This window comes from Dipodomys spectabilis, unplaced genomic scaffold (assembly GCF_019054845.1).
Source record: "Dipodomys spectabilis isolate Male_0828 unplaced genomic scaffold, ASM1905484v1 ptg000145l, whole genome shotgun sequence".
In the NCBI taxonomy this organism is placed as follows: domain Eukaryota; kingdom Metazoa; phylum Chordata; class Mammalia; order Rodentia; family Heteromyidae; genus Dipodomys; species Dipodomys spectabilis.
In genome coordinates, this window is record NW_024870822.1 from 4,723,154 (window position 1) to 4,748,309 (window position 25,156).

At 45.0% G+C, this 25,156-nt stretch overlaps 1 protein-coding gene across 1 annotated transcript in view; it reads left to right on the plus strand.

The window, feature by feature from the left end:
* The first annotated feature begins 2,330 nt into the window (after positions 1-2,330).
* The window catches only part of Elf5 (E74 like ETS transcription factor 5), a 33,020-nt gene continuing 10,194 nt past the window's right edge, over positions 2,331-25,156 (plus strand). Inside the window, exons 1-3 of the mRNA XM_042691441.1 lie at positions 2,331-2,447; positions 12,850-12,974; positions 22,758-22,991. Of these exons, the coding sequence (XP_042547375.1) occupies positions 12,854-12,974; positions 22,758-22,991 (355 nt within the window). The 5' untranslated portion in view covers positions 2,331-2,447; positions 12,850-12,853. The remainder of the gene's footprint in view (positions 2,448-12,849; positions 12,975-22,757; positions 22,992-25,156) is intronic.

A 25,156-nucleotide genomic window follows, 5' to 3' on the forward strand; every position in this document is an offset into this window, starting at 1 on the left:
TGGGATGGTTAACCTTAATTAGAGTCAAACTCCCCTTTTATCTTGCTTTTTATCTTAACCTCCTTTTTTTCATTGTCTGAGAAGCCTGTTATTTCCCACACTCATCACCCAGAGATGCTTCATGGCACACTCAGGACCATGAGACAGGCATAGACAGACGGACTGTCAGATACTGGTTGACAGAAAATGTCCTATTCCTGAATAATTCAAGTCAAGAGAGCATGGGGGTAGGGGAGTCCTTTCTGCAAAAGACTCTTTTCTAAGAATTCTAGCAGAAGAATACATTTTCCTGGAATGTACCTGTGCAGGAGTCGGGAGAATAGGAGAGGTACTCAACAGCAGAGAACACAGCAATGTGAGGGAGTCAGAGAGACTTGGGAGGAAAGGTCAAGTCTCCGAAAGCCAAAGCTTGAAGGAATCCACAAACCCTCTAAACCACTTCTGTGTAAACTCTTCCAGTGTGGATTCTTTTTTTTTTTTTTTAATGAAAACTTACGTGGATGATTTAAAGAGAAGCTGAGGAGCTGGACACTGCTGGCTCAACTAGGGTGTAATCCTAGCTACTTAGGAGGCTGAAATCTGAGGATTGCAATGGGAAGCTAGCCTGGGAAGAAAAAGTCCATGAGACTCTTATCTTCAATTAACCAGCAAAAAGCTGGACACAGAGAGCTGTGGCTCAAATAGTACAGTACCAGCACTGGGTAAAAAAGCCAAGCCAGAGAGAGTGGCTCTGAGTTCAAGAACAGAAAGGAGAGAAGGAGGGAAGGAAGGAAAGAGGGGAGGGAAGGAATGAGGGAGGGAGGGAAAGAAAACAAAGAAAGGCTGAGGCGCTCATATTGAGCCCTGGTGGGGGGAGTACCCAGAACCTCACTCCAGTCCCCTCCCATTCCCATCCTCTCACCCCAACAGTTTTCTAGATATCTCTGGGGGAACCCTTAGCGTTCCTGCGGGCACACTTTGAAAATCACTATCCTAATTTCAGCCTCTCCTTTTACCACTAGGGTAAAACCCAGAGAAGCTAGTTGCCTGACTTGCCTGAGGTTAATGCAGCCAAGTCAGTGGCCTGAGCAGGTCCTCTTATCTTTCCCCAACTATTTTTCCATGATGACACCTGACTCATCAAATGAACAGCCTTTTGTTTCCCCAGACTCTTACGTGTGTTTGGATTTATGTGTTCCTGCGCCTGCCCAGTGCTCCCAAGAAAACCCTCACAAACCCATGCCTGCTTCTACCTTAAAGCCTGGAGTCTACACTTTGGACACAGCATCTTGGTTACTGAGATTGCTGGATGCCCAGTGTGAAAGGCAGTGGGTGCCAGTCACCTGGGGCCCTGTATTTCAGCCTCTCTATTAGGCTGCATTCTGCTCTCTGGGGGAAGCTCAAAAAAGTGGTGCGTTCTCAGTTGAGACACATGGGGAACTGGCAGCCTGGTCATCCCTCTCCCCATCCTCCCCCCCCTCCCCGACCCTGCCCCAGCCTTTGAGCTCTGGACATCTACCACCAGGCACCTTTATGTCTCCTCTGTAATGCAGCCAGAGGAGGAAGGGAGAAAGCCACCGGCACCATTGCTCAGAACCTCCGAACCGTGTAGGCTTCTTATGCCCAAAGCCCTGTCTAGCTCTGAGAGAGAAAAGTCTCAGAGATCATCCTGCAAGCCCACTATTCTGTCCACCTGGGAGGGAGGTAAAAGTGAGAAGGGACATTCTAACTAAGCTGCACTATGAAGGAGACGCTGTTCAGGTACCAGCTAAGGAAGGGCTTATGGGGTGCTCCATCATCTCAGTTAACCCTCCCAGACATCAAGTGCCATTGTCGAATTATACAGAGAAATCCAGATCGGCTTATTAACTTACTCCAAGTAACACAGTCCATTAAAAAAAAAATGATGGACCCAGAACTTGAATCCAAAGGGCATCTCACTACAAACCTGCTGTCCTTACCCACTACGCCACCCTGCCTTTCCTTCCTCTCATACAGACACAAAGGGGAAATGACATGACACCCAAAGACCCAGGACTTGGCCAAGCCAGGAAGGAGGCCACATGTCCAGACACCAGAGCTGGGTTTCTAGTTTCCCCTGCAAGCATGCTCAAAGGAGAATTCTTCAGCAAAGCCTAGATCCCACAGATCTCCTAGGGGCAAGAAATTTCTGCTTATTTACTGTCCTGGGCTAAGGGGTAGTGAACTAGGTACAAAAGCAGGATAAAGGTAAACTTTCTGCATGTAAGAACCATCCCCCCCCCCTCCAAGGAGCCGTGTCACACTGTATGTCACCGTCATCAAAGGGGCTGTGCATAAACCTGAAAAACCAAACGGACCTGTCTGTAGGTGTCACTTATATCACAAGGCTACAGGTGCCTTTATTTCTACCGTCTGCTGGTGCCGGGAGCGCCTCCTGATCTTGCCCTGAAAACCTTCTCTCTGGACCTAGCCACAGCTGCCCTCACGTAAGCTGTTTTTTCCTTTGCTCTTTTGGATGAATTGCTATAGGGGCTTCAGGGTGCAGAGGCTCAGCTTGGGGACCTGGGTCTGTTTGTCTGTCTATAGTCTCAGCAGCAGCCCCTCCAAAAGGCAGTCACAGGGCCTCCCAGGAGCTGTTTGACTCTGTCTGGTTTAACGGCTTGCATGAGAGAGATTTTTGCCTCCTCAGGCTACCCTGTTCTCTCCAGCCCCAGAGATCTCTCTGGATCACTTGATTAGACCAAGGGGAAGGAAGAGAGAAGAAAGTGTCCACGTGTTCAATGCTCTTCCCCTCCCAGAGCTGTCTTTAAAAGGAAAAGCTGGATTTTACATAGGAAAATATCCGCTTTCCTGCCCACCGCCTCCCCCAATGCTGACTGCAGTCCTGATTCCCATTGGTCCTTGGTACAGAGAACAGCCTTATGACAGTTTGGAGATGTTTTTTAAGGAACTTGTCTGTATAGCGTAGTTGAAAAGAATGTCATTTTGCCTTCTCATAGCCCCTGAGAATAAGATGCTTCCAGAAAAGCAATGATTAGGGTTTTTCCACTGAATTCTCTCAAAGACCGCCTGCTGCATGAGGAGGCTCTGTGGGTTCTCCCCCTGCTGGCAGCAACTGGTAGTACATGCTCCCTCCCCAAACTGGAGCTAGGGTGGGCTGAGAATTTCTTAAACTGTAAACTGAGTCACAGATCATTGGGCAGAACTTCTTCCTTTTTAAGAAATGAGGGAACTGGGACCTGCGAAGGTTCGTGGTTTATGTTTCAGAAAGCCTTATGTTCTAGTCTAAAGATCCAGGGTAAGCGGCTGTTCGCCCATCCAAGTGGAAGCTTGGAAGGTTTTGTGTTCTCTGTAAAAAGGTTCTTTTTATGATTCAAGATATTTGTGACAGGAATTCTCACCATTGTGTTGTCTTCTTTTCTCAGAAGTTGGCAAAATAGCAACTTTTTAGATTTTAGATATATTAGATGGTGTTGCTTTTTCTTGATGAACATAAGTATATGCCAAGTTTTCTGCATATATTAAAAACTTCTCTGTAGAGCATTCTGGGGATTGCATATTACAATTTCCATTTTATTTTAGTTTGTGCTGGTACTGGGGCTTCATCTCAGGGTCTGGGCTCAGTCCTTCAGCTTTTTCACTCAAGACTGGTACTTTACCATTTGAGGGACAGCTCTACTTGCAGATTTTTGGTGGTTAATTGGAGATAAGTCTCACAACTATGATCCTCAGATCTGAACCTCCTGAACAGCTAGGATTATAAGCATGAGCCACAGAAGCCTGGTTAAAATCCCCATTTTAAGGTGAGGAAACAGAAGTTCCGAGCAGGTCATGAATGTTTACATAGTATGCCAGTACAAAAAAAAAAATTAAGAATTTTAGTAAAAATTCTGCAAAAAAAAAAAAAAAGCAGAATCCCAGTCGGGTTGTTAGAAATGTATCCCATGTTCCTTGCCTTGAGTCGCAAAGGCAGGATGTAACTCCTGACCCCATGTAGTTAACCCAAAGCCTGTGAGCTCGGCCTGAAGCCCACCGGAAATTATATGATGTTCTTTCATGAGTCTTTTGGGCATCTTTGATTTAAAAATTAAAAAAAAAAAACTAGAAACAAACAAACATGATAGGTCTCTAAACTACTTAAAGAAAAATAAAGACTCACATGACCAGCCATCAACAAAGTGGTGCTCACAGCTGCCTGGTTTCTTCCAGAACAAACACTCAAGCACCCAACCCACAATCTTTTCACAGCCAGTGTCGAAATGCTGCCCTGAGTGTTCCTGAGTCTGCCCTTCTTGGGGAAATCTCCAGAGTGGGAAATTGACCCTACTTTGTTCCAGGGCTCAGGACACAGTGGACATTCAAGTGTCACTGGAGATTTGGGGCAGGAAAAATGTGTTTTCTTTCCAATGGCACTGCCCATATGGGATTAGGGAAAGTACTTCCCAACCTCCCCACCCCCACCCCCGACCCCTTTCCCATGCATGGCCTTGTTCCGCATGGCGATATTTTGACATATAAACAATCCATTTCTAGATGTTTAATTGGGTAGATATTTGGTCACATGCCCAGAGCAAAGTTGATGATTCCAGTCAGGGTCAGGAAGGAATTTTCCTCCTCTGGCAACTTGGCCAAGGCTGAGTGGCTTGCCCCTTCTCCTCTCTCTGGAAGGCTGAGCAACGTTGCCTGATGGCTCAGGCCATGGGTACCCACCTGTTACTGTAATCTCTGGTTCATGCAGGAGCAAGAAGCCCACAGGCCTGTCCTTCTGACTGGGTGGACCCTGGGTGTGCATTTGGTGTGTGAGCCAGCTCCGAGAGGGAATAGAAAGACGCTGGAAGTGTCCAGGGATCTCAGCCTACAGGCCAGCCTGGTCTCAAGCCCAAAGGTACCTACTGCCTTTCTCTCTCAAGCGGAAGGGAGCTCACTGGATTCCACCACCTTCTGTTAATTGTGTTAGATTCTTCCTTACGTAGAAACTAATGTTAGGGAAGTTGATTCCAATCACCATGTCAGTGGGAGGTGGGTGAGTGTTTAAAGAGCCAGGGTATCTTGTGGGAATGCTGTTCAGCTATCCTGAGGCTCCAGCACTGGGCTAAGGTAGAAGACAGTGGGCATAAGAAGGAAGAGGAAGCGAGAAATGAGCCACAAACTTAATCGATGGTGACATGGGCTGGATGTGTGTTTAGTTTGGTGAGTTTTGGTGAACACAGTTTGTAAATGCAAGCATGTATCTGAATATGCCTTTGTGTGTGTGCACGTTTGAATGTGTTGGCCCAATCAGTTGGTTATCTGGAGAAAATTGCAAAATCAGGGCCAACCTTGTCTCCATTTCCTCAGCCTTCAGCAACAGGGATGGGAACCTTTTTTTCGGCCAATAGCCATTTGGATATTTATAACATGATTCTCAAACTGGGCATCGATGGTTCATAATCCTAGCTACTCAGGAGGCTGAGATCTGAGCCCAAGCAGGAAAGTGTGTGAGACTTTTATCTCCAATTAGCCCTCAAAAAGCTGGAAGTGGAGCTGTGGTTCAAGTCGTAGAACTCCAGCCTTGAGCAAGTCCAGACTCTGATTTCAAATCCCAGCACTGGCACAAAAAATAAATAAATAAATAAATAAATCCTCCTCATGCCATACAAAATTTATCAATACAGACCAGTGGGCAGAGGAAGACCAAGAGGAAGCATTACCTACCTGTCCCTTTGTGTATCATAGAACATCTCCAGCTTTCTATAGCTCTCAGGATAGATGTTCTCCACACCTGATAATAGCTGAAGCTGAGGTTGGTTGAAGAGACAGAGTTGTGACTCCAAGTTCAGGGCTCTTCATGATGACAAGCCAATACCTCAAATGGAAAGTGTGGCTGAACCATCAGCCCAAAGAAGTTCTAGAATCCCCTTATTGTCTTGTACAGATGCAAGCTAACTAGAAGGATCTCCCTTGTGGAGGCTTTTTTCCACCATCACCCTTGTTGTGAATGGCTGGTGGAACCAAAGGCACAGACTTTTGAATCGCTGAGCCTCGATGCTCTCACTGAGAAATGGGCCCCACACTTCTGTTCCTTCCCACCCACCCTATTCCGCCTACATGAAAGAAAAGCTGTAAGAGCAGAAGTGTTCGATTAGTACAACAGCCTAAAGAAGAGAGGTTGCAGAACACAAAGCAACTATTATTCCTGAACTCACACACCTAGGGCATGCTGGCTAAGTGGCCCAGGCCTTTTGTGACAAGCCCAGAGTTAAAAACACTTCCTCCTACTTCAATCGCTTAACACAAAGAATGAAAGAAACTTTCATTGCTTTCATAAAAGGCATTTTCCCCAAAAAAGCAAGCAACAATTATGAAAGTGAAATAATATGTTGTATACCCAGGAGAGCCCTTTAAGGAAAACTAATGGGTATAATTTCTCATAGAAGGGAATCAGATCCAGCATGGTGTGTGTAGCCCAGCAGAGATTGATAGATGGAGAGAGCAGGCTGGAGGAAAGAGATCAGAATCCTGAAAGGTAAATTGATCAAAATCAGTCCTGATTTTGACATGATTAAACTCAATTGACCAAATGAAATTCTTTCAAAATACCAAGTGATTTTTGAAAACTATTAGTCAGGAACATCTCACTTGAAGTAAGGCTGGCTTTGGTATTTCAAGGACTGACTCCCTACTGACATGGAAGGCCTGTAATCTCTGTTCTGTCTGCTTTCTTTGGGGCATCTACCTCTTCTTTCTCCAAACTCAAAGGTGGTCATGCCATGATAAATTATACAGGACTCTAGGCATTCACACACAAACAGTGAGGCTAAAGGAGGATATTCTTAGGGGAGAAACCCAAAGACCTGTAAACATTTAAAATAGTATTTATCAAAATAAATGCCAGGAAATGGAAACATTGGTGGTGGTGGTGTTTATTTTCCTTTGTGGGGGGGGATGGTTTGTTTTGTTCTTTTTTCTGTCTTTCGAAGGGACAAGGAGGGAGCAGAAATGGAGGGAGGAAGGATGAACAAATGCAAGTATGTATTCAAGTGGACGCCGTGTAGAAAATGACCTATGCAAGTGTGCGCAGGGACAAGAGGAGAAAACGGGGGGTGGGGAACTGAGGAAGGGGTGATATTGTCCAAAAGAGAAATGCACTCGTTACCTGACTTATGAAACAGTAACCCCTCAGTACATCACGTTAATAAAAACAGGAAGATGGTGTATTTTAAAAAGCAGCCATGCCAGTAGGCTGCCATCCTGTTCTTCAATTCTCTAGGCCAGAAGGGAAGAAGAATATTTTCCATCTTAGCTTTCACTGAGAATTACTTTACTAGCATCCCATCCAGAAAGCAGAAACAGCTTTGGGTTTCAGAGACCTTTGCCTCCTTTATAACCTTCCACTCCATTCATCCTGGCCTCCAAATGCCCATCTCCATTCAGGATATAAAATCAGCCAATCAGTGGGAAAATCAGAGCTCAGACTCAGGCAGCCTTGGCTTGGGATTGATAGATCTATGGCTGTGATAACTGCCAGACCCTGTTAACCCTATCCTGGCATCAAGATGACTTTGGAGAAGAGATGGGGATTTTTTTGACTGGCCCAAAAATGGTGTCTCAGAGTGAGAATCAAACTGTTTTATATTGATGTGAGTGAGGATCAAACTGTTTTATTTATGTCTAGTTCTCACGCACACTGGAGGTGGATTAAGATGAGAAATTTGCCAACAGACCCAAAGAATTCATCCTTGCTTCCAGAAGCATGAACTTTCTTGATCTCTTAGGATCACCATACATTTGTGCCTGAGATGTAGCTGTTTCATTTTTTTTTTGTAATTCTGTGTTTTCCTCTTGTTAGCATATATAAATTGTACAAAGGTGTTCCATTGTTATATGTATATATATGTATATAAGATGTTTTAGATACATATATACATTATATAATATATTATATTAAATTATATAGATAATTTTATAATAAACATATATATTACTTTGATCTAATCTACCTCCTTTAGAAAAGGAAGGCCAAGCACTGGGGAACTTAGGGCTTCACTCCAAGTTAACTCTGTGGCCTGGGATTCCACTCCCTTTCCCAGACAAAGGTAGGGTAAGAGCAAAGATGGCAACATTCCACTATTTTCCAGTACTGGTTTCTCAAAGCACAGGTCAAGGGCAAGTTGATTCTGCCCAGAGGTTGACAAACCCTTCTCAAACTTTTTTGCACTTTGCAGGCCAAAATGCAAAATCAACAACGTTATGCAATTGTGTATTTTTCAATGGGGAAAAAGAAGTTTTTGGTTACAGGACATAAAAAAATTAGGTGTAGGCTATATTGGGCCTATATATTGTATCTTGTTAACCCCTGGTTTAGGGTGGGGCATGAATGAACATCTTTTTAAAGTATTTTTTATTGTAAAGATGAGGTACAGAGAGGTTACAGTTACATAAGTCAGGTAATGAGTACCTTTCCTTCTGAACAGTGTGACCCTCTCCCTCATTTTCTCCCAGTTTTATCCTTCCCTCCCTCCCCCCCCCCCCCACAGTTATATAGTTCATTTCCAACACGGATGAAGAATTTCTGTTTATCTGTGTGTGTGTGTGTGTGTGTGTCTGTGTGTGTGTGTGTGTGTGTGAGAGAGAGAGAGAGAGAGTGTGTGTGTGTGTCTGTGTGTGTGTTTATACTCTTTTTTGGCAGTACTAAGAACTGAACCCAGGTCTTTGCACATGCTAGGCAAACAGCCTTCCACTGAGCCATATCTCCTAGCCCTTTTGTTTATATTTTCTTTTGTTTCTTTCTTTATTTTCTGTGCTGGTACTAGGGCTTGAACTCAGAGGCTGACCACTGTGCCTTAGGTTTTTTGCTCAGGGCTAGTACTCTACTACTTGAACAACACCTCCACCTTCAGCATTTTGTTGATTAATTGGAAATTGTCTCATGGGCCTTCCTGCCTGGGACTAGCTTTGAATTAGGATCTTCAGATCTCAGCCTCTTGAGTAGCTAGGATTACAGATATAAGCCACTGATGCCTAGCTTGTATTTTGTTTTTGTTTTCAGATAGGATCATATTGGCTCTGCTCAGGCTGGTCTTGATTTCATGATCTTCCTGCTTCTACCTCCTGAATAATTGGTCAACAATTGCATATTTATTTTTGTGTTCACTAAAAGAATACTAAGTTTTCATTTAGAGCAGCAAAGTTTTCTTTTTAAAGAGACACATTTGGATTATTTTAAATATTTTAAGTAAGTAATAGTGCGCAGAAAAGTATATGGATTGAATAAAGTAATTGTGGTAATAGGCAAATGATCATTGTTTTGGGAATGCTAGATTACATAATGGATAAAATCCTGACGTGTATATGTGTGTGTGTGTGTGTGAGTGTGTGTGTGTGTGTGTGTGTGTGCGTGCACGCATGTGCATATATGCACATGTGCCTGTGACTTGAACTCAGAGCCTGAGTGGTGTCTCTGAGCTTTCATGCTAAAGGATAATGCTCTACCACTTAAGCCGCAGATCCACTTACAGCTTTTTGCTGGTTAATTGGAGATATGTCTTAAGGACTTTCCTGCTCCAGGCTGGTTTCAAACCACATTCTTCATATCTCAGCCTCCTGAGTAGCTAGGATTACAGGTCATAGAGCCCAGCAAATCCTGACCATTTTAAGATACTCTCTTTTAATATGCCAGAATTTGGATTCTGGTCTTTGTGCCGATATTTGCCAGTGGTATAACTTTTAGCTACCCTGTCCTTCATTTAGATTGGGGTCAAACAGCCTAGTTCATTAACATTAGGTCAAGAATCAAAGTTCAGCATTGTTGGCTCATGCCTGTAATCCCACTTACTCAGGAGGTTGAGATCTGTGGATCATGTTTCAAAACTAGCCCAAGCAGGAAAGTCTAAAACGTTTATCTCTAATTAATCAGCCAAAAGACAAAAGTGGAGCTGTGGTTCAAGCTGTGGCTTTGAGCAAGAAAAGCCAAGCCCTGAGTTCAAACCCCAGTACTGGCAGGCACCACGTGTGTATACACACACACACACACACACACACACACACACACACACACACACACACACAGCACAAGCACTCAGAAAACAGAAATTGTATAAAGCAATATTTTCCCTTTTTTTCCTTTTTTTTGGTCAGTTGTGGGGCCTGAACTCAGGTCTTGGGCACTGTGCCTCAGCTCTTCAGCTCGAGGCTAGTACTCTACCACTTGAGCCACAGCACTACTTCTGGCTTTTTCTGTTTATGTGGTGCTGAGGAATCAAACCCAGGGTCTTATGCATGCAAAGCAAGCTCTCTACCACTGAGCCACCTTCCCAACCCATGAACCAATTTTTTAATCTACCAAATATAGATCTTTTTTTTCAAACTGTGGGAATATGGGAAGCAGCAAAGATGAGACTGGCATGGGCAAGAGTCTCTGAATGGAGCCACAGGTCAGATGTTTTCTGCCCTCTTTCCAAGCTCAAACACACACCATTCCTGGAGCATCCCTAAGCAGTGTGCCTGGGAAGCAAGGCTCAGTATTTGTGATCATGAGCCCCCATCCCCCACCACAGTTATACTAGGTTTTGAACTCAGGGCCTCACAGTCTCTAGGCAAGTACTCATCTCCATTCCAGATCATGAGCTTTTTAAACAGGCCATCCTGAGCTCTCATCCGGCCACTGTCACCTGCCAGCGAGGTAGATTTTGCACTTGCTCCCTGGAATCTCAGAGCCCCTACCTCTCATCTGCACAATGAAACTCCACAGCCATACCTTCCTCAGAATGGTTCTCCTAAGACCATGAGTCATGGAGATGCAACACTAGAGTACATTGCATAGAGCACAAATGTCACTTTTTGACATGTTCCTCTTTAAAACCCTGGAACAGGATGTGCTGCAGTCTTCAGAATTCTTCACATGTTAAGAAGGTGAGGCACTGTATGAACATGCATCAGCCTCCAGCATCGCTCCAACACATTAATATGTTAGCAGCACAGCACGTGAATATTCCCTAAGTACAATAAATAGAGCTATAAGAGTAGCCATAAAGCTATTTAACATAGTTTTTGTTTTGCTGTGTTGTGTTATGTTGCATTTTGTGCCAGTGCTGAGGCTTGAACTCAGAGGCCAAGTTCCTCTCCCCTAGTTTTTTGGTCAAGAGTGGTACTCTACCACTTAAGCCACACCCCCCACTTCTAGTGTTTTGTGGGTTAATTGGAGATTAAGATTCTCACAGACTTTTCTGCCTGGACTGGCTTTGAATCATGATAGTTAAGTCCCAGCTTCCTAAGATATTAGAGTTACAGGCATGAGCCATATTTAACACAAGTAATTTTATATGTATGTGTACATAGACATAAACACACAAATGTATAGAAAACTACAGCTCAGGACTGTTCTACCGGAAAATAAGATAGCACCAAATACATATGCACATGCACGCATACACACACACACACATCTTGTTTTCAGAGCTTACAAGTTTTCACGTTGTACATACAGCCAATCTTGTTCCATTTTGAGAAGTGTACTGTCAAATATTACATGTCAAAGTTCTGAAGGTCAAATGTGAGGTGATGGGACAAGTACATAGAGAGGCAGCCGTGCCTCATGAGGCCTCCATCTTCAAATCCCAGCTTGTCACTTTCTCGTTGTTACTTAGGTACTTATCTCAGCCCTACCTCAGTTTTCCCACCTATATAATGGGTTCAAACAATATGGGAGGCTTAAAGAATGCCAACTGAGGGAAGCACATAGTGCCCGGCTGCTATATTTCTTGTTGTTTGTTGTTTTGCAGCTACTCAGTGATTTCTTTAACCAGATTCTAGAAGACTTAGTTTTTTTTTATCATAATCTCTGCCTTCAACCTCTACACCACTTTCCTAGTTTCTTTTATATATATATGAATAAGTAACACTGAGACATGATAGGTTATATGGGACCCTAATCATTAACATACAGAAGCCAAAGGAGTCTAAGCACAGGAGTCATAGACAAAGACAATATCTGTGCACAGATGACCATATAAAATAATATTCTATGAAATGGACTCCAAGAAAAGGAAGCAAGAGACATTCTTTACTTGTCATTGTTGCTGTTTTTGTTTTCCTTTCCTTTTGCTTATTTGTTTGTATTTGGGAGGCTAGGGAAGGGCATAAAGAAGTGAACAAGGATGAGCAGCTACAGCAATGGTACTCACTAGGCACTATGTGGAAAGTGAACTGGATATCTTACGGGTGGGGATGGGAGGGAAAACGAACCACATAAGGGGAGACATGGTACAATAAGAAATGTACTTATTACTCACTACCTGATTCTTCTAACTGTAACCCCTCTGTGTATCAACTCTACAGTAACAATAAAAATATATATAGTTTTATTTAGAAAAAAACTATAGAGCCATACGCTGGTGGCTCATACCTGTAATCCTGAGATCTGAGGATCACTGTTCAAAGCCAGCCCGGGCAGGAACATCCATGAGAGTCTTACCTCCAATTAACCACCAGAAAACCAGAAGTGGTGCTGTGGCTCAAGTGATAGAGTGCTTGCCTTGGGCTGAAGAGCTGAGGGACAGCGCCCAGACCCAAAGTTCAAGCCCCATGACCGACAAAAAGGGGTTGGGAAGGTGGCTCAGTGGTAGAGTGCTTGCCTTGCATGCATGAGGCCCTGGGTTTGATTCCTTAGCACCGCATAAGCAGAAAAAGCTGGAAGTGGTGCTATGGCTCAAGTGGTAGAGCGCTAGCCTTGAGGTGAAGAGCTGAGGGACAGCGCCCAGGCCCAGAGTTCAGGCCTACGACCGTCAATAACAAAAACAAAACAAAACAACAACAACAAACCTATAGGGAGCACTCTGCTAGAGACTTCCACATGCATGGCTTTTGGGAGGCCACCCACTGGCCCTTCTCACGGGCTCTCCTCTCTTCCAGGGTGATGTTGGACTCGGTGACACACAGCACCTTTCTTCCCAACACGTCCTTCTGCGACCCCCTCATGTCGTGGACCGACCTGTTCGGCAATGAAGAGTATTACCCTGCCTTTGAGCATCAGACAGGTGCGTACATTCGCAGAAGCCCATCTGAGGGCAGCTGGGCCGCTGGAAAGGTTGGGGATGGCTTAGGTGTATGACAGGCTGTATAGGGGCCTGGAAACATCTGTGATCCGGACAGAGGCTGTGGAGAAGCCAATGAGGAGGGAAAGCAGCCTCTCACAGAAGGAAAGGCATGGAACCCTTGCCTCCACCTCCTCCTAGTGTCATGTGGACTACACAGCCTGGCCCAAAGCAACACTCAGTAAAGCCTTACTGTCCCCACACCTCTCTCCCTTCCTTCCTCCTCCCTCTCAGCCCAGTTTTCTCCAGCTGAGAAGGAAGCTCGGGCCTAATGCAAATCTTATGCCAGAGGGAAGCCAGCTAAGCTTTGTCCCAGAAATCCTCTGAGGCCTCTGTGCCTGAGTCAGTGTCTGAGTGACTGCACATGGCAGCAAACCCCACGAGTGCACACCCTGCAAGGGGAAGCAAACACCAACCAAGCTGTCAGTCCTTCCTTGCTGAGATTAACTCTTTGTATCCTGGCCTGCCAGAGTCCAAACTTAGATTCCCAAGGCAAGAAGTGCCATGAGGAGCCACCCAGCTTCTGAGGTGAAGGCCCAGCCTCTAGAACCAGAGGCCAGGGCTGCACTGCCAGATTCGGGGTCTCCAATCTTCCACATGTGCCCCACCTTGGGAAAGCCTGACTCCCATCCTTCTACCTACCCAGGCATCAGGCACATCCCACATTTATTCCAGACCTATCCTGGCACCAGCCCCTTCCTGCCTGCTCTGTTGGGTAGCAGTTGGAAAGGCAATGGGAGGATGAACTCACCTCCCAGGCAGATGCCCACCCAGGCAGTGCTCAAGTGTTAAAATATGTTTCTGTAGTTGTCAAGAATTCACCCTCCAGCTGGGCACTGGTAGCTCAAGCCCATAATCCTAAACTGTACAGGAGGATAAGATCTGAAGATCTCAGTTGGAAGCCAACACAGCAGGAATATGTATGAGAGACTCTTAATCTCCAATTAGCCAGCAAAACGCTGGAAGTGGAGCTGTGACTCAAGTGGAAGAGCATCAGCCTTAAGAGAAAAAGCTAAGGGACAGAGCCCAGGCCCTGAGCACACACACACACACACACACACACACACACACACACACACATACACACACACACACACACACACACACACACACACACACACACACACACACACCTTATCCTAAACATTAGGTACTGCATTGACATTGGCTCTCTAGGCCACTCAGCCTCTCATAGGACCAATCTTCTGCTGTGTATTTGGGGAGGGGGTGAAGACAATAATAATGCCAACCTTGTAGAGTTGTAATGAAACTAAAATTAGTAAATAATTTGTGAAGGGTTTGAGATGTGATGTGACCCAGGACCAGCACTGGCAGGTGCTTATTAAAGCAGTGGATTCGTGCCTTGGGATTGATGAGAAAGTTCCAGAGCTGGATGGAATAAACTTAATGTCCCTGGGCTATACACTTAAAGGGGTTACAAAAGTAAGTGTGCTGTGAAGTAGATTAGACCACATTAAAAAAAATTTCAAGAGCATTAACTCCAGCTTCACTCTGTGGCTTTACTGTCCAAGTCTTAGATTCTCAGACACAGCTTTTTCCCTCTGAAACCTCTGTATTTCCATCAATGCATGAGAAGAAGAACCGAGTCAGTGTGAGGATTTTTTCCCCCAGAAGTTTCTCTGAATCCTGCATCAAGCAACATTGCAAGCATAGCCTTTCCCTTCTATCATTTTGAGAGGACAGACATTTCGACCAGAGTGTGAGACCAGTGAAAATAAAACATCCTTCAGGAGCAGTCAGAATTTCTAACATTCCCTGAGAGTTGACAGGGCTTGGGATTTCAGAAGCAGCTGAATATCTCTGACCTCCTAAAGGTCAAAGTTGACTATGAAGTTAGTCCTCGTAAGTGAGCATCTCTCAGGACAAAGACATCACCACCAGAGAGCTGACACAGTGGTCCAAGTTTCTTCTGGGGGGAGGGGGGAAACCCTCCCAATCAAGGATGTGTCAAGAGCATCCAGGATTTGGCGAATATTCAGTGCTTCGTGGCCAGAGACATCAGAAGTGTCTCTATCTCATGAGAATCTCCATCTTGGATGGCAAGTGCTAGGAATTATCCTAAGGGCAGCTTCCTGTTGGAGTCTGGCTTCAAATGCTGGCTTACTACCAACAAGTTTGGGTTGCTTGACTAGTTTGGATGGTTTTTGGTGTGTGTGGGTGTATGTGTGTGTGTGCACACCAACACTGGAGTTTGAACTCAGGGCTTAGATGCTATCCCTAAACTTTTTTTTCCCTCAAGTCTAACTCTCTACCACACTAGCCACAGCTCCACTTCTGGAGTGTGTGTGTGTGTGTGTATGTGTGTGTGTGTGTGTGTGTGTGTGTGTGTGTGTGTGTGAGAGAGAGAGAGAGAGAGAGAGAGAGAGAGAGAGAGAGGAGACAGACAGACAGACAGACAGACACAGATGAGAGAGATGGCTATATGGCTTGAACTTAGAGCCTGGACGCTGTCCCTAGCTGTCTTTTCCGCTCAAGGCTACCACTCTACCACTTGAGCCACACCTTCACTTCCAGCTTTATCCTCAGATCTCTAGCCCCTGAGTATCTAGGATTCTAGGCATAAAACACAGGCACCCAGCTGCCTTGGTTTGTTGTTATAGCCGTGGGGATGGAACAAAGGTTTTTGTTTATGCTGGCCAAGCTCTCTACCACTGAGTTATAGCTTTTTTTTTTAAGCTTCAATTTTTTAATTAATTTTATTTATTTATTTTTTGTGTATGTGGTCCCAAGGAATCAAACCCAGAGCCTCATGCATGGGAGGCAAACACTCTACCACTAAGCCCTCCAGCAAGCTTTATGAGATACCTGTTTCTTCTCTTAGCAATGTATGCTTCCTCAAGTTGGAAGGGTAGGTTGAAACATAGTCTGCGAAGTATTTAGCAAGACCCTGGTACTTGGTAAGGATACATGTAGCCAGGAACACTTAGCAATGACTGGAGAGGTAGGAAGCCCCCCTCAGCTCTTCTGGCTTCATTCTTCAGCTGAACAAAGCGACACAGCTCTCAATCACAATCTTGCCTCTTCCAACATTGCCAATGTAGGTGCTCTGAGACCAAGAGAAGGGAGGTGAGAAGCAGGGATGGGTCCTCAAGTGACATCTAAAAGTGGCCAAAAAGGAAGGCTCAGTCAATCCAGCCATTTGCAAACCTTTTCAGAAGAAGGCAGCAGAAAGCAACAGAACCTATGCTTTCAATGTGCTCTGGCCTGCTCCACTTTTAAAAGTGGTACTTCTGCTTGGCTGCACTGATGGCTAGAAAGCAAATTGCCACTGCTTGCAAGATACTGGAGAATTTCATCTGTTCAACCCTGCTTTTGACTTCAGCTTTTTCAAAATAAAGCATTATCACTATGTCCCAGTGCCAGTGATTCACACCTTTCATCCTAGATACTCAGGATGCTGAGAGCTCAGGATCATAGTTCAGAGATAGCCAGGGAAGACAAATCTGTGAAATTCCTCTTTCCACGTTACCAGCAAAAAGCCTAAAGTTAAGGCATGGTACAAGTGGCAAAACATCAATCTTGAGCAAAAGTGCCAAGCAAGAGTATAAGGCCCTGAGTTCAAACTCTCTCTTCTCTCTCTCTCTTTCTCTCTCTCTCTTCCTCCCTCTCTCTCTCTCTGTCTCTCTCTCTCTCACACACATACACACAGACTAAAAAGAGAATACAAGTGTTCATACTGATAGATACAATGTACTCAATGAATATATCAGCTTTTAATATCCAAAGTAAGATTTAATTTTAAGAGATTTTTCTTTAAAAATTAATGGTGTCCCTTTGTAGAACTAATATGTGTCAATAAAAATATTTTTAAGCTGGATATATATATATATAATTCTAGCTACACAAGAGGCTGAGATCTTTGGATCATGGTTCAAAGCCAGCTTGGGCAAGAAAGTCCCTGAGACTCATATATCCAATTAACTACTACCACCAAAAAAAATAATAATCCAGAAGTGGAGCTGTGGTTCAATCAGCACTAACCTTGAGTAAAAAACTCAAGGATTGTGTCCACACACTGAGTTCAAGCCCCAGGACCAGCATACTCACATGAAAAATTTAAATGGAAAAACACTGATCAAAGTATTAATATTCAGAAAATCAGGTAGAAAGGCTTTTGGATCCCACAAGAGCTTTTCAAAGCAAGACTGATACGCTGGTTCTAGAAATCTGAGAGGAGACTTAGAGGTACACATCTGGGAATGATTTATCAAACTTCAATGAAAAGATGCAACATAATTTACCAGTCTGAGATGAGCTCCATGGTGACAGTCACATCCCAGGGGATTCTGTCTCTGGTTTGTCCTCACGTGTCCACCTTTGGGAAAGCTACGGTTCCGAAACACTCAGGGCTGGGTTCCCAAAGCAGAAGCCCTTTGCCATCCCTTCCCCTCTTTTCTCCAGCCAATTTCTTACACTGCTCCTGGGTTTTATTTTCCCATCTCAGAGTCTAAGTCCTCAAGAGGCTTGAACAGAAAGCCAAGAAAGGCTGTTGGAGCAGGCTGAGAAGGAAACCTGGAAACAATTTATCCGGTTTATCCTCACAGGTTTCCCCTCATAAAGTCTTTCCTTTGGGTGACAAAGCTTCCATTGATGGCCCAGTTCACTCAGCACCTCTCTTCAGCGCAGCCCCAGGCAAAACACTTTCCCAACTCCCTATGCTAATAAACCGAGCTAATTATGGCCTGCAGTTGTCTCACTCCGGCCTCGGAGGCAGACTGTCTCCCCTCACCAACCCCTGAGCTTGCTTTGCTCTGTTTGGTCCCCACCCAGCTACCCACTAAGCAAGTCCCTATTCCTCTCAGCACAATTGGAACTAGGCAGTAACTCTCATTTTGTATGAACTTTCCAACACACATGTCCCCACCAAGGGCCATAGGAGTGTGGACAAGACCTGCTGACTTTAGAAACAGAAGCACATCAGCCCCCTTGCTCTGAACGCTACACACCTACTGCCCTTAAGTAAATACTAGCAGATAGATAGCATCCTTATGAAAATTAGCCCTTGTTGGAGCTCCTCACCAACTCATCTTTCCCAATGGAACCAGCCCTCAAACGAAAGTGCCCTGACCCACTTCAGACTTCAAAAGAGCTAGCAAAGCCTGCTGCTTAATAGTGGCCTGTGGACATTTGGATTAAGCTTACTGATACAGGATACCAGCCAGGTTCAACTAGTAAAGTGGGCAGAGAGGCCACATAGCTCAGCCTCTCTGATAATAGGTACATTAAGGAAAATGCTTTGCAGACAATATAATGAATCTTTCAGAGATGGCAGTATATCCTCTTTTGACTTGTGTAACCCCTCTTTTAATTTGTTCTAAGTTCATTTCCTGCAAGTAGCAGGAGAAAGGTCCTTTTTTTTTTTTTTTTCTGGAGGCAGGATTTCATTGTGGAGCTAGACTAGGCTCAAACTCTAGGATCTGCCTGGCTCAGCCTCTTAAATACTGAGGTTACAGATATATGACACCTTACCCAGCCTAAAAGATTGTTTTTCCTGGGATTTGGAAAAACTAGAATTATCCACCTTTGCTTTGATCTTTCAAAGTTGGGCTATGCCTGGACTACTTGAGATGCTTGCTTTCCCCCTCCCCCCCCGTCTCTGTCTCTCTCTCTCTCTCTCTCTCTCTCTCTCTCTCTCTCTCTGTGTATGTGTGTGTGTGTTTCTTCTAAATCCTGTTTTACTCTTTCTTCAAGACCTGCGCCCAGCCTTCCTCAAAAGAGGTGTGATGACGATATGCATTACCCACATCCAAAGCTAGAGGAGTTAGAGAGAACCCAACTCCCTTTCTGACCACCTCTGTGCCCTTAGAAGGCTGTGTAACTCCACAGAACCTCTGTGTCCTCACCAATAACAATCACTGGAGATTACATGATGATACCTATTAAGCACCAACTGTGAGCTGGGCCAGGCTCCTCTGTTTCGGGAGCTCAAGGGCTGCCATGGAGGTTCTGTGAATCCTCCCAAAACTTTCCAAGCAGGCCACCTGAGAAGAAGCTCTGTGTGAGGGCAAGTGAGCGGCCATGTAGGGGATGAGCAGAATTGCTCAGGAGAGGAACCGGGTTTCAGAGGAGGGGAGGAGCCTATGGAGGAGAACAGGGAACGACGGGGAAAGGAAGGTGGCCGTGAGCCATGAGTTGCACGGTCTCACCTCCTCAGCCTCCCCCGAGGCCGTCTTCATCCTGAAGACAGGAGTACAAGAACACCACAACCAAAAAGCCCCCTTGCATGCTGGTTCCCATGCGCCCCCTCCATGTCCCTGAGAACAGCTGTTTTCCTGTCAGCTCTAGGGGCTGCTGGATGAGAACTGCCCTGGCTCCCCTCCAGGCCCAGAGACTCACGCAAAGCCTGCTCAGTGGGTGAGCTCCACAGGCGAGCTGAAAGTTGCAGCCTAGCCAGCAACACCTTCCTGATGTCAAGTCAACTCCCCACTCAGCACTTCCCAGAATCCTTCAGGCCCTCTTGACTTCCAGAAACAATATGGTCTCCTTCAAGTGCCAAGGAAAATAAGAAGGCATTGGAAGTAGAGAGGGGCAGGGAACAGAGACTCAGAGAAATGTTTCCATGAAGAGAAATCTGTTCTGGTCTGCCTTCCCACAGCAGTCCACTGATAGCCATCTTGTACAGGGCCCAGCACAAGACCAGCAGCTGAAGAATGTCAAGGCTCATAAACATCTCCCATCAGAAAGCCCGGAATGGCCAAAGGCCAGAAATCAGTAGATGAACACATGGACTGGACTCATGGACTGGACGCAGGAAGGGGTTATGTTTTCCCATGAGGCCCTTCCTGCCTGAAAGTGCCTGCTATGGATCTGGGAAACTGGCTTTAACTAGAAACCAGGAGCAAGAATAGGATGGTTGGGTCCTGCCCTCCCCATCATTCTTCCATCCACCAGCCTGGCAGAGATATTGTCTCATCTACATTCATGTAAAATTCTAAGGAGCTAAGGATATATATATATATATATACATATATATATATATATATAGTTCTGTGGTAAAATATATGTGAGGCAATTCCCAGGGCAGAAAAGGAAGGAAGGAAGGAAGGAAGGAAGGAAGGAAGGAAGGAAGGAAGGAAGGAAGGAAGGAAGGAAGGAAGGAAGAAGAAAAAACCTTTTAATTTTAATTTTAAAATCAGGCAACAATCCTTGATAAGAAAGGTACTCATCACCTTGCTCATGTAACTGTGACCACTCTGTACAGTATTTTCACAATAAAAAACTTATCAAAAATTTTAAAATCAAAACCAAATGCTGGTAGCTTATCCCAGCAATCCTTTCTATTCAGATGGCTGAGATAGGAGAATCCCAGATCAAAGCCAGCCAGGGCAGAAAGGTCCCATGAGACTCTGATCTCCAATTAGCCACCAAAAAGCTGGAAGTGGCTCAGTGGTAGAGTGCTAGCCTTGGAGGTAAGGGAGCAAGATCATGAGGCCCTGAGTTCAAGCCCTAGTACTGGCACAAAAAATAAATAAAATTCAACCAATCTATTGCTTAGACTTGACTACCCTTCAATCCACTTCCCAGTAGAAAAGAGATTTCTAGAAGGGTCCTGAGTTTTTAGGAGGAGCCTTAGTTTCCACTTTCCAGTCACACCTATTTGGTGAGCTTGTTGGGGAGATTTGACAACCTTATAATGATGTTGACAAGGACACATAGCACCTTGATGACTTACAAAAGCCTCCAGCAGGGTAGAGCGCCATCTCCTGGCAAAGTTCAGAAGCACCACAGCTCTGTTAAGGACAGAGACAGCAAAAGCAGCATTTAAATGGAGTATAGCAATGGCACCACTGCCACTAGCAGTGAAGTCTAATGAGGATGACCCCTCCTTCCTTTCATCCCTGAGTCCTGAGCTTACCTCTCTGCCCCTCCCCTCAGACCTTCTCATTCTCTCCAGCACTCAGCCTATCTCCATGCTCACTCTCTTCCTCTGAGGACAAGCCTGATGATTTTAGAAAATGGAGTTCAAATCCCAGCTCTGCCTTATACTGGTCATGAGATCTCCTATGATTTACTCATCCCAACCCAATCCCCAGCTCCCTATCTGTGAGCACCCAGGGGACAGAAACTAAATGTGTCTTATCTATCATGAATTTCTTTCTTTCTCTCTCTTTCTGTCTCTCTTTTTCTTTCTTTCTTTCTTTCTTTCTTTATTTTTGTTGGATGTAGGGCTGGAACTCAGGGCCTGGGTGCTGTCTCTGAGCTCTTTGGGCTCAACGTTAATGCGCTACCACTTGGAGCCACAACACCAATTCTGGGTTTTGAATGGTTAATTGGAGATAAGAGACTCAAGGGGATTTTTCTGCCCAGGGCTAGCTTCAAACAATGATCATCAGATCTCAGCTTCCTGAGTAGCTAGGATTACAGGCTTCAGCCACTGGCACCCAGCTTCTATCATGAATTTTTAATGTGCAATTACTTATGCCACATAAAATAGATGCAAAATTATAATGATAATAGGAGCATTAAATTACCAGGCCCTGTTCTAAGAACTTTGACATAATATTAGGTCATTTAATCTGTAGAACAACTCTGTGATATTGGTACTACAATTATCCCCATTTTTCCAATGGGGAAACTGGATCTCTCATTTATTGGATGATGGTTGGATGGATGGATAGATGATGGATGGATAAATGGATAGATGGATGGATGTAAATAATGAATGGTGAATGTCAATGATGTAAATAGTGAATGGATGGATTCCATAGCGGTTGTAAGAATTATTTGCATTAAAGTGTTTGACTAACTGCTGGTACCTTATCTCTTCCAGGTTCTAAATCTACCCACACCCTCTCAGTTTCCCCTTGAAACAGGGCTGTTCAGATCCAAATCTCTGTCCTTGGACCATATATAGCCACCTCCCAGCTTTCCAGACAGGATGGTAGCCACATCTGTTTGGATGTGTACACACACATCTCCTTTGACAAATTCTCAAAACACCACAAAAAAAAAAAAAAAAAAAAAAACCACAGGGCACTGATACAACCAACTCTGCCATGACTGACCCCTCACTCCACAGGCATCTGTCGCATTGATCCAAGGCCTGGCAGACTCTGAGCAACATCTAACCCTCCCCAGCCTGTGGCCCAGGAAGGCCTGTGAAAGCAGGTGGCTAACCAGAGTAAAAGGAATCAAACCAGTTTCATATGGAGGATGGAAAATTGAACACTTAAGAACCATTGAATAGATTGGTTATTTCCCATGCATCCATCTATGTACATTAACCCTAAAGTCCATAAGAACCCTGTAAGTTAGTCATGTTATCCTCCTTTTACAGATGAGGAAATCAAGGCTCAAATATGTATGAGTCTTGCCCAAATGGAAACTAGCCAAGTAAGGATTTGAACCCAGGCCTGTCAGTTTATGTTCTTGAATTTCCTGTTGTCCAAAACCAAATGACTGAGAAATGCTCTTTGCTTTTCTCCTCTACCAACCACCCCCCACCCCACCCCTTTCTTAGCACCAAGACATGATCTGGTCATTCCTCACCTTCTCTTTCCTTGCTGACCCCAAAGTCCATCTGCAGGATGCCTTTCTCCTGGTCTATACAAAAAAAGAGGTGGTCTGAACCCCTAAAAATAAAAACAATAAGCACCCATAGCCCTTTCAGTCTACTCGGTGAAGTACGAAGGTATGAGCATACCTGGGTCTCCTGAGGTCACCCATGGGGACCATCATCCCTCCCTTGTCTCTCCTCTGGTGCAGCCTGTGACTCTTACTGGACATCAGTCCACCCCGAGTACTGGACTAAGCGCCACGTGTGGGAATGGCTACAGTTCTGCTGTGACCAGTACAAGCTGGACGCCAACTGCATCTCCTTCTGCCACTTCAACATCAGCGGCCCGCAACTGTGCAGCATGACGCAGGAGGAGTTCATCGAGGCAGCTGGCATCTGCGGCGAGTACCTGTACTTCATCCTCCAGAACATCCGAACGCAAGGTCAGTGCCAGAGGACCCAGCGTGCCTGGGGTGCACACCAGACACCACAAAGGGACCCTTCCTTCCCTACGACTAGCACAGCAAAATTCTACTCTGGTATGGAGTTTTTAAGTAAAAAGAAGCAAGTACTAAGAGAGAGAGAGAGAGAGAGAGAGAGAGAGAGAAATGCTTTTTTAGTTTTTTTGTCAGTTGTGGGGCTTGAACCCTTGGCCAATGCACTGTCCCTTAGCTCTTCAGCTCAAGGCTAGCACTCTACCACTTGAGCCACAGTGCCACTTCTGATTTTCCGGTAGTTAATTGGAGATAAGAGTCACAGGCTTTTCCTGCCTGGCTGGCTTTGAACCACAATCCTCAGATCTCAGATCTCAGCCTCCAGAGTAGCTAGGATTACAGGCATGAGCCACTAGCACCCAGCTCTCCCTCTTCCTTTCTGTCTGCCTTCCTTCTTTCCTTCCTTCCTTTCTCTCTCTCCTCCTTCCTTCCTTCTTCCTTCCTTCTTCCTTTCTCTCTCTCTTTCTCTTGCTTGTCTTTCTTCCTTCCTTTGCCAATAGTGATGTCTGAACCCAGGGCCTCATGCTGTCATTTAGCTTTTTGGTTTAAGGCTGCACTCTTCCACTTGAGCCACACCTCCATTTCCAGCTTTTTGGTGGCTAATTGGAAATAAGAGTCTCACAGACTTTTATGTCCAGGTTAGCTTCAAACCTTGATCCGCATATCTCAGCCTCGTAAATAACTAGGATGCGTCCAGCATCTTATTTTTTGTTTTTAATTTTATTGAGACAGGATCTTACTATGTAGGCCAAGGTGGCCTTGAACTCAAGATTCTCCTGGCTTAGTCTCTCCCAAGTGCTGGGATTACAGGAATCTGCTATTCTGTCCACTCTAAATTAAGTACATTCTTTTAAAAAAAATTTTAAAAAAAAACAAAGAAAGAAAAGACAGACTTAAAAATACATTCAGGATTGACCAGGAAATAGACTGACAACCACAAAATAATGCCATATGAAAGCATAAAGGGTAGACAAAAGGAGCTTTCTCCTTTGTTGTCATTTTCACAGGTCTCTCTCCATAACCAACAGGCAGAAGGGAAAATATTAAATAGACCTTCCCTTTCATGTTTCATGAGAAATTGAAATAACTGGCATTTTATTTCCTCCCATTCCTAATGGTCCAGGCTCAAGTGGCCAGATGGCTCAAATGACACAGTGGTTCTATAGAACCCTTCACTACCCTGAAGATGATGCAGATGGGCATGAAAAGGTTTTAGAGAACATCTAAGTCTGTGTCTCAGCATTACAAGCACAGGAACCAATGTCCTAACTTGTGAAGTGACTTTCCCAAGGTCAACCAGCCCACTGTACTGATTCATAGATGCTCAGGGCAAAGACAGAATGGGAGCCACAAAGACCCACGTGATGTCTCTGGCCTCAGCATTTGGAAGCCATAAGGCTCAGGGGAAAATTAATGAGTCTAAGTCCCCATTGGCTCATGTGTCCACTGGGATAATGATCCATACTTCCCCAGGCTTCTGCAGAGGATTTAATAGAAGATTATCAGGGCCAGGCCAGAAGGAGGTAACTGCAGTCAACCGCAGCCATTTTCATTATCATCTATATCACCAAGAGGCAGAAAGTTTTAAAACTTAAGGAAACACGGCTCAGCTTGATTTTAAGGAAGATTTCCCTGAAACTTAAGATACAAGAGTCAGGAAGCTTCCTGCCACTGGAGGTAACCAAGCAGTCTAGGGCTCCCCTTAATGAAGGGGCTGCTGTGGGGGTAGGAACACCACCAAGAACATTTCAGCTCTGTGAGTCTTTGGCCTCCGTTGGCTCCTTCCAGGTCACGAGTGCCTGAGGGCAGGAAAGCCAAGCCTGGCAGCCCTGAACACTGCTTGCCCTGTCCCCTAAGCCAGAGGCAGTGCCTGTACCTGAAAGGAGACAGGACTGAGGGTCTCCCAGCAGCTCCGGGGAAAGAAGCATGAAATCCTGCTTAAGACCCCACCTGGCCATTCCCAAGCAACAGTCTTGCATAAGAATTCAGAGCAGTAGGGTCTGGGAAGGTGGCTCAGTGGTAGAGCACTTGCCTTGCATGCGTGAGGCCCTGCGTTCCATTCCTGAGCACCACATAAGCAAAAAGAAAAAAGCCGGAAGTGGCGCTGTGGCTCA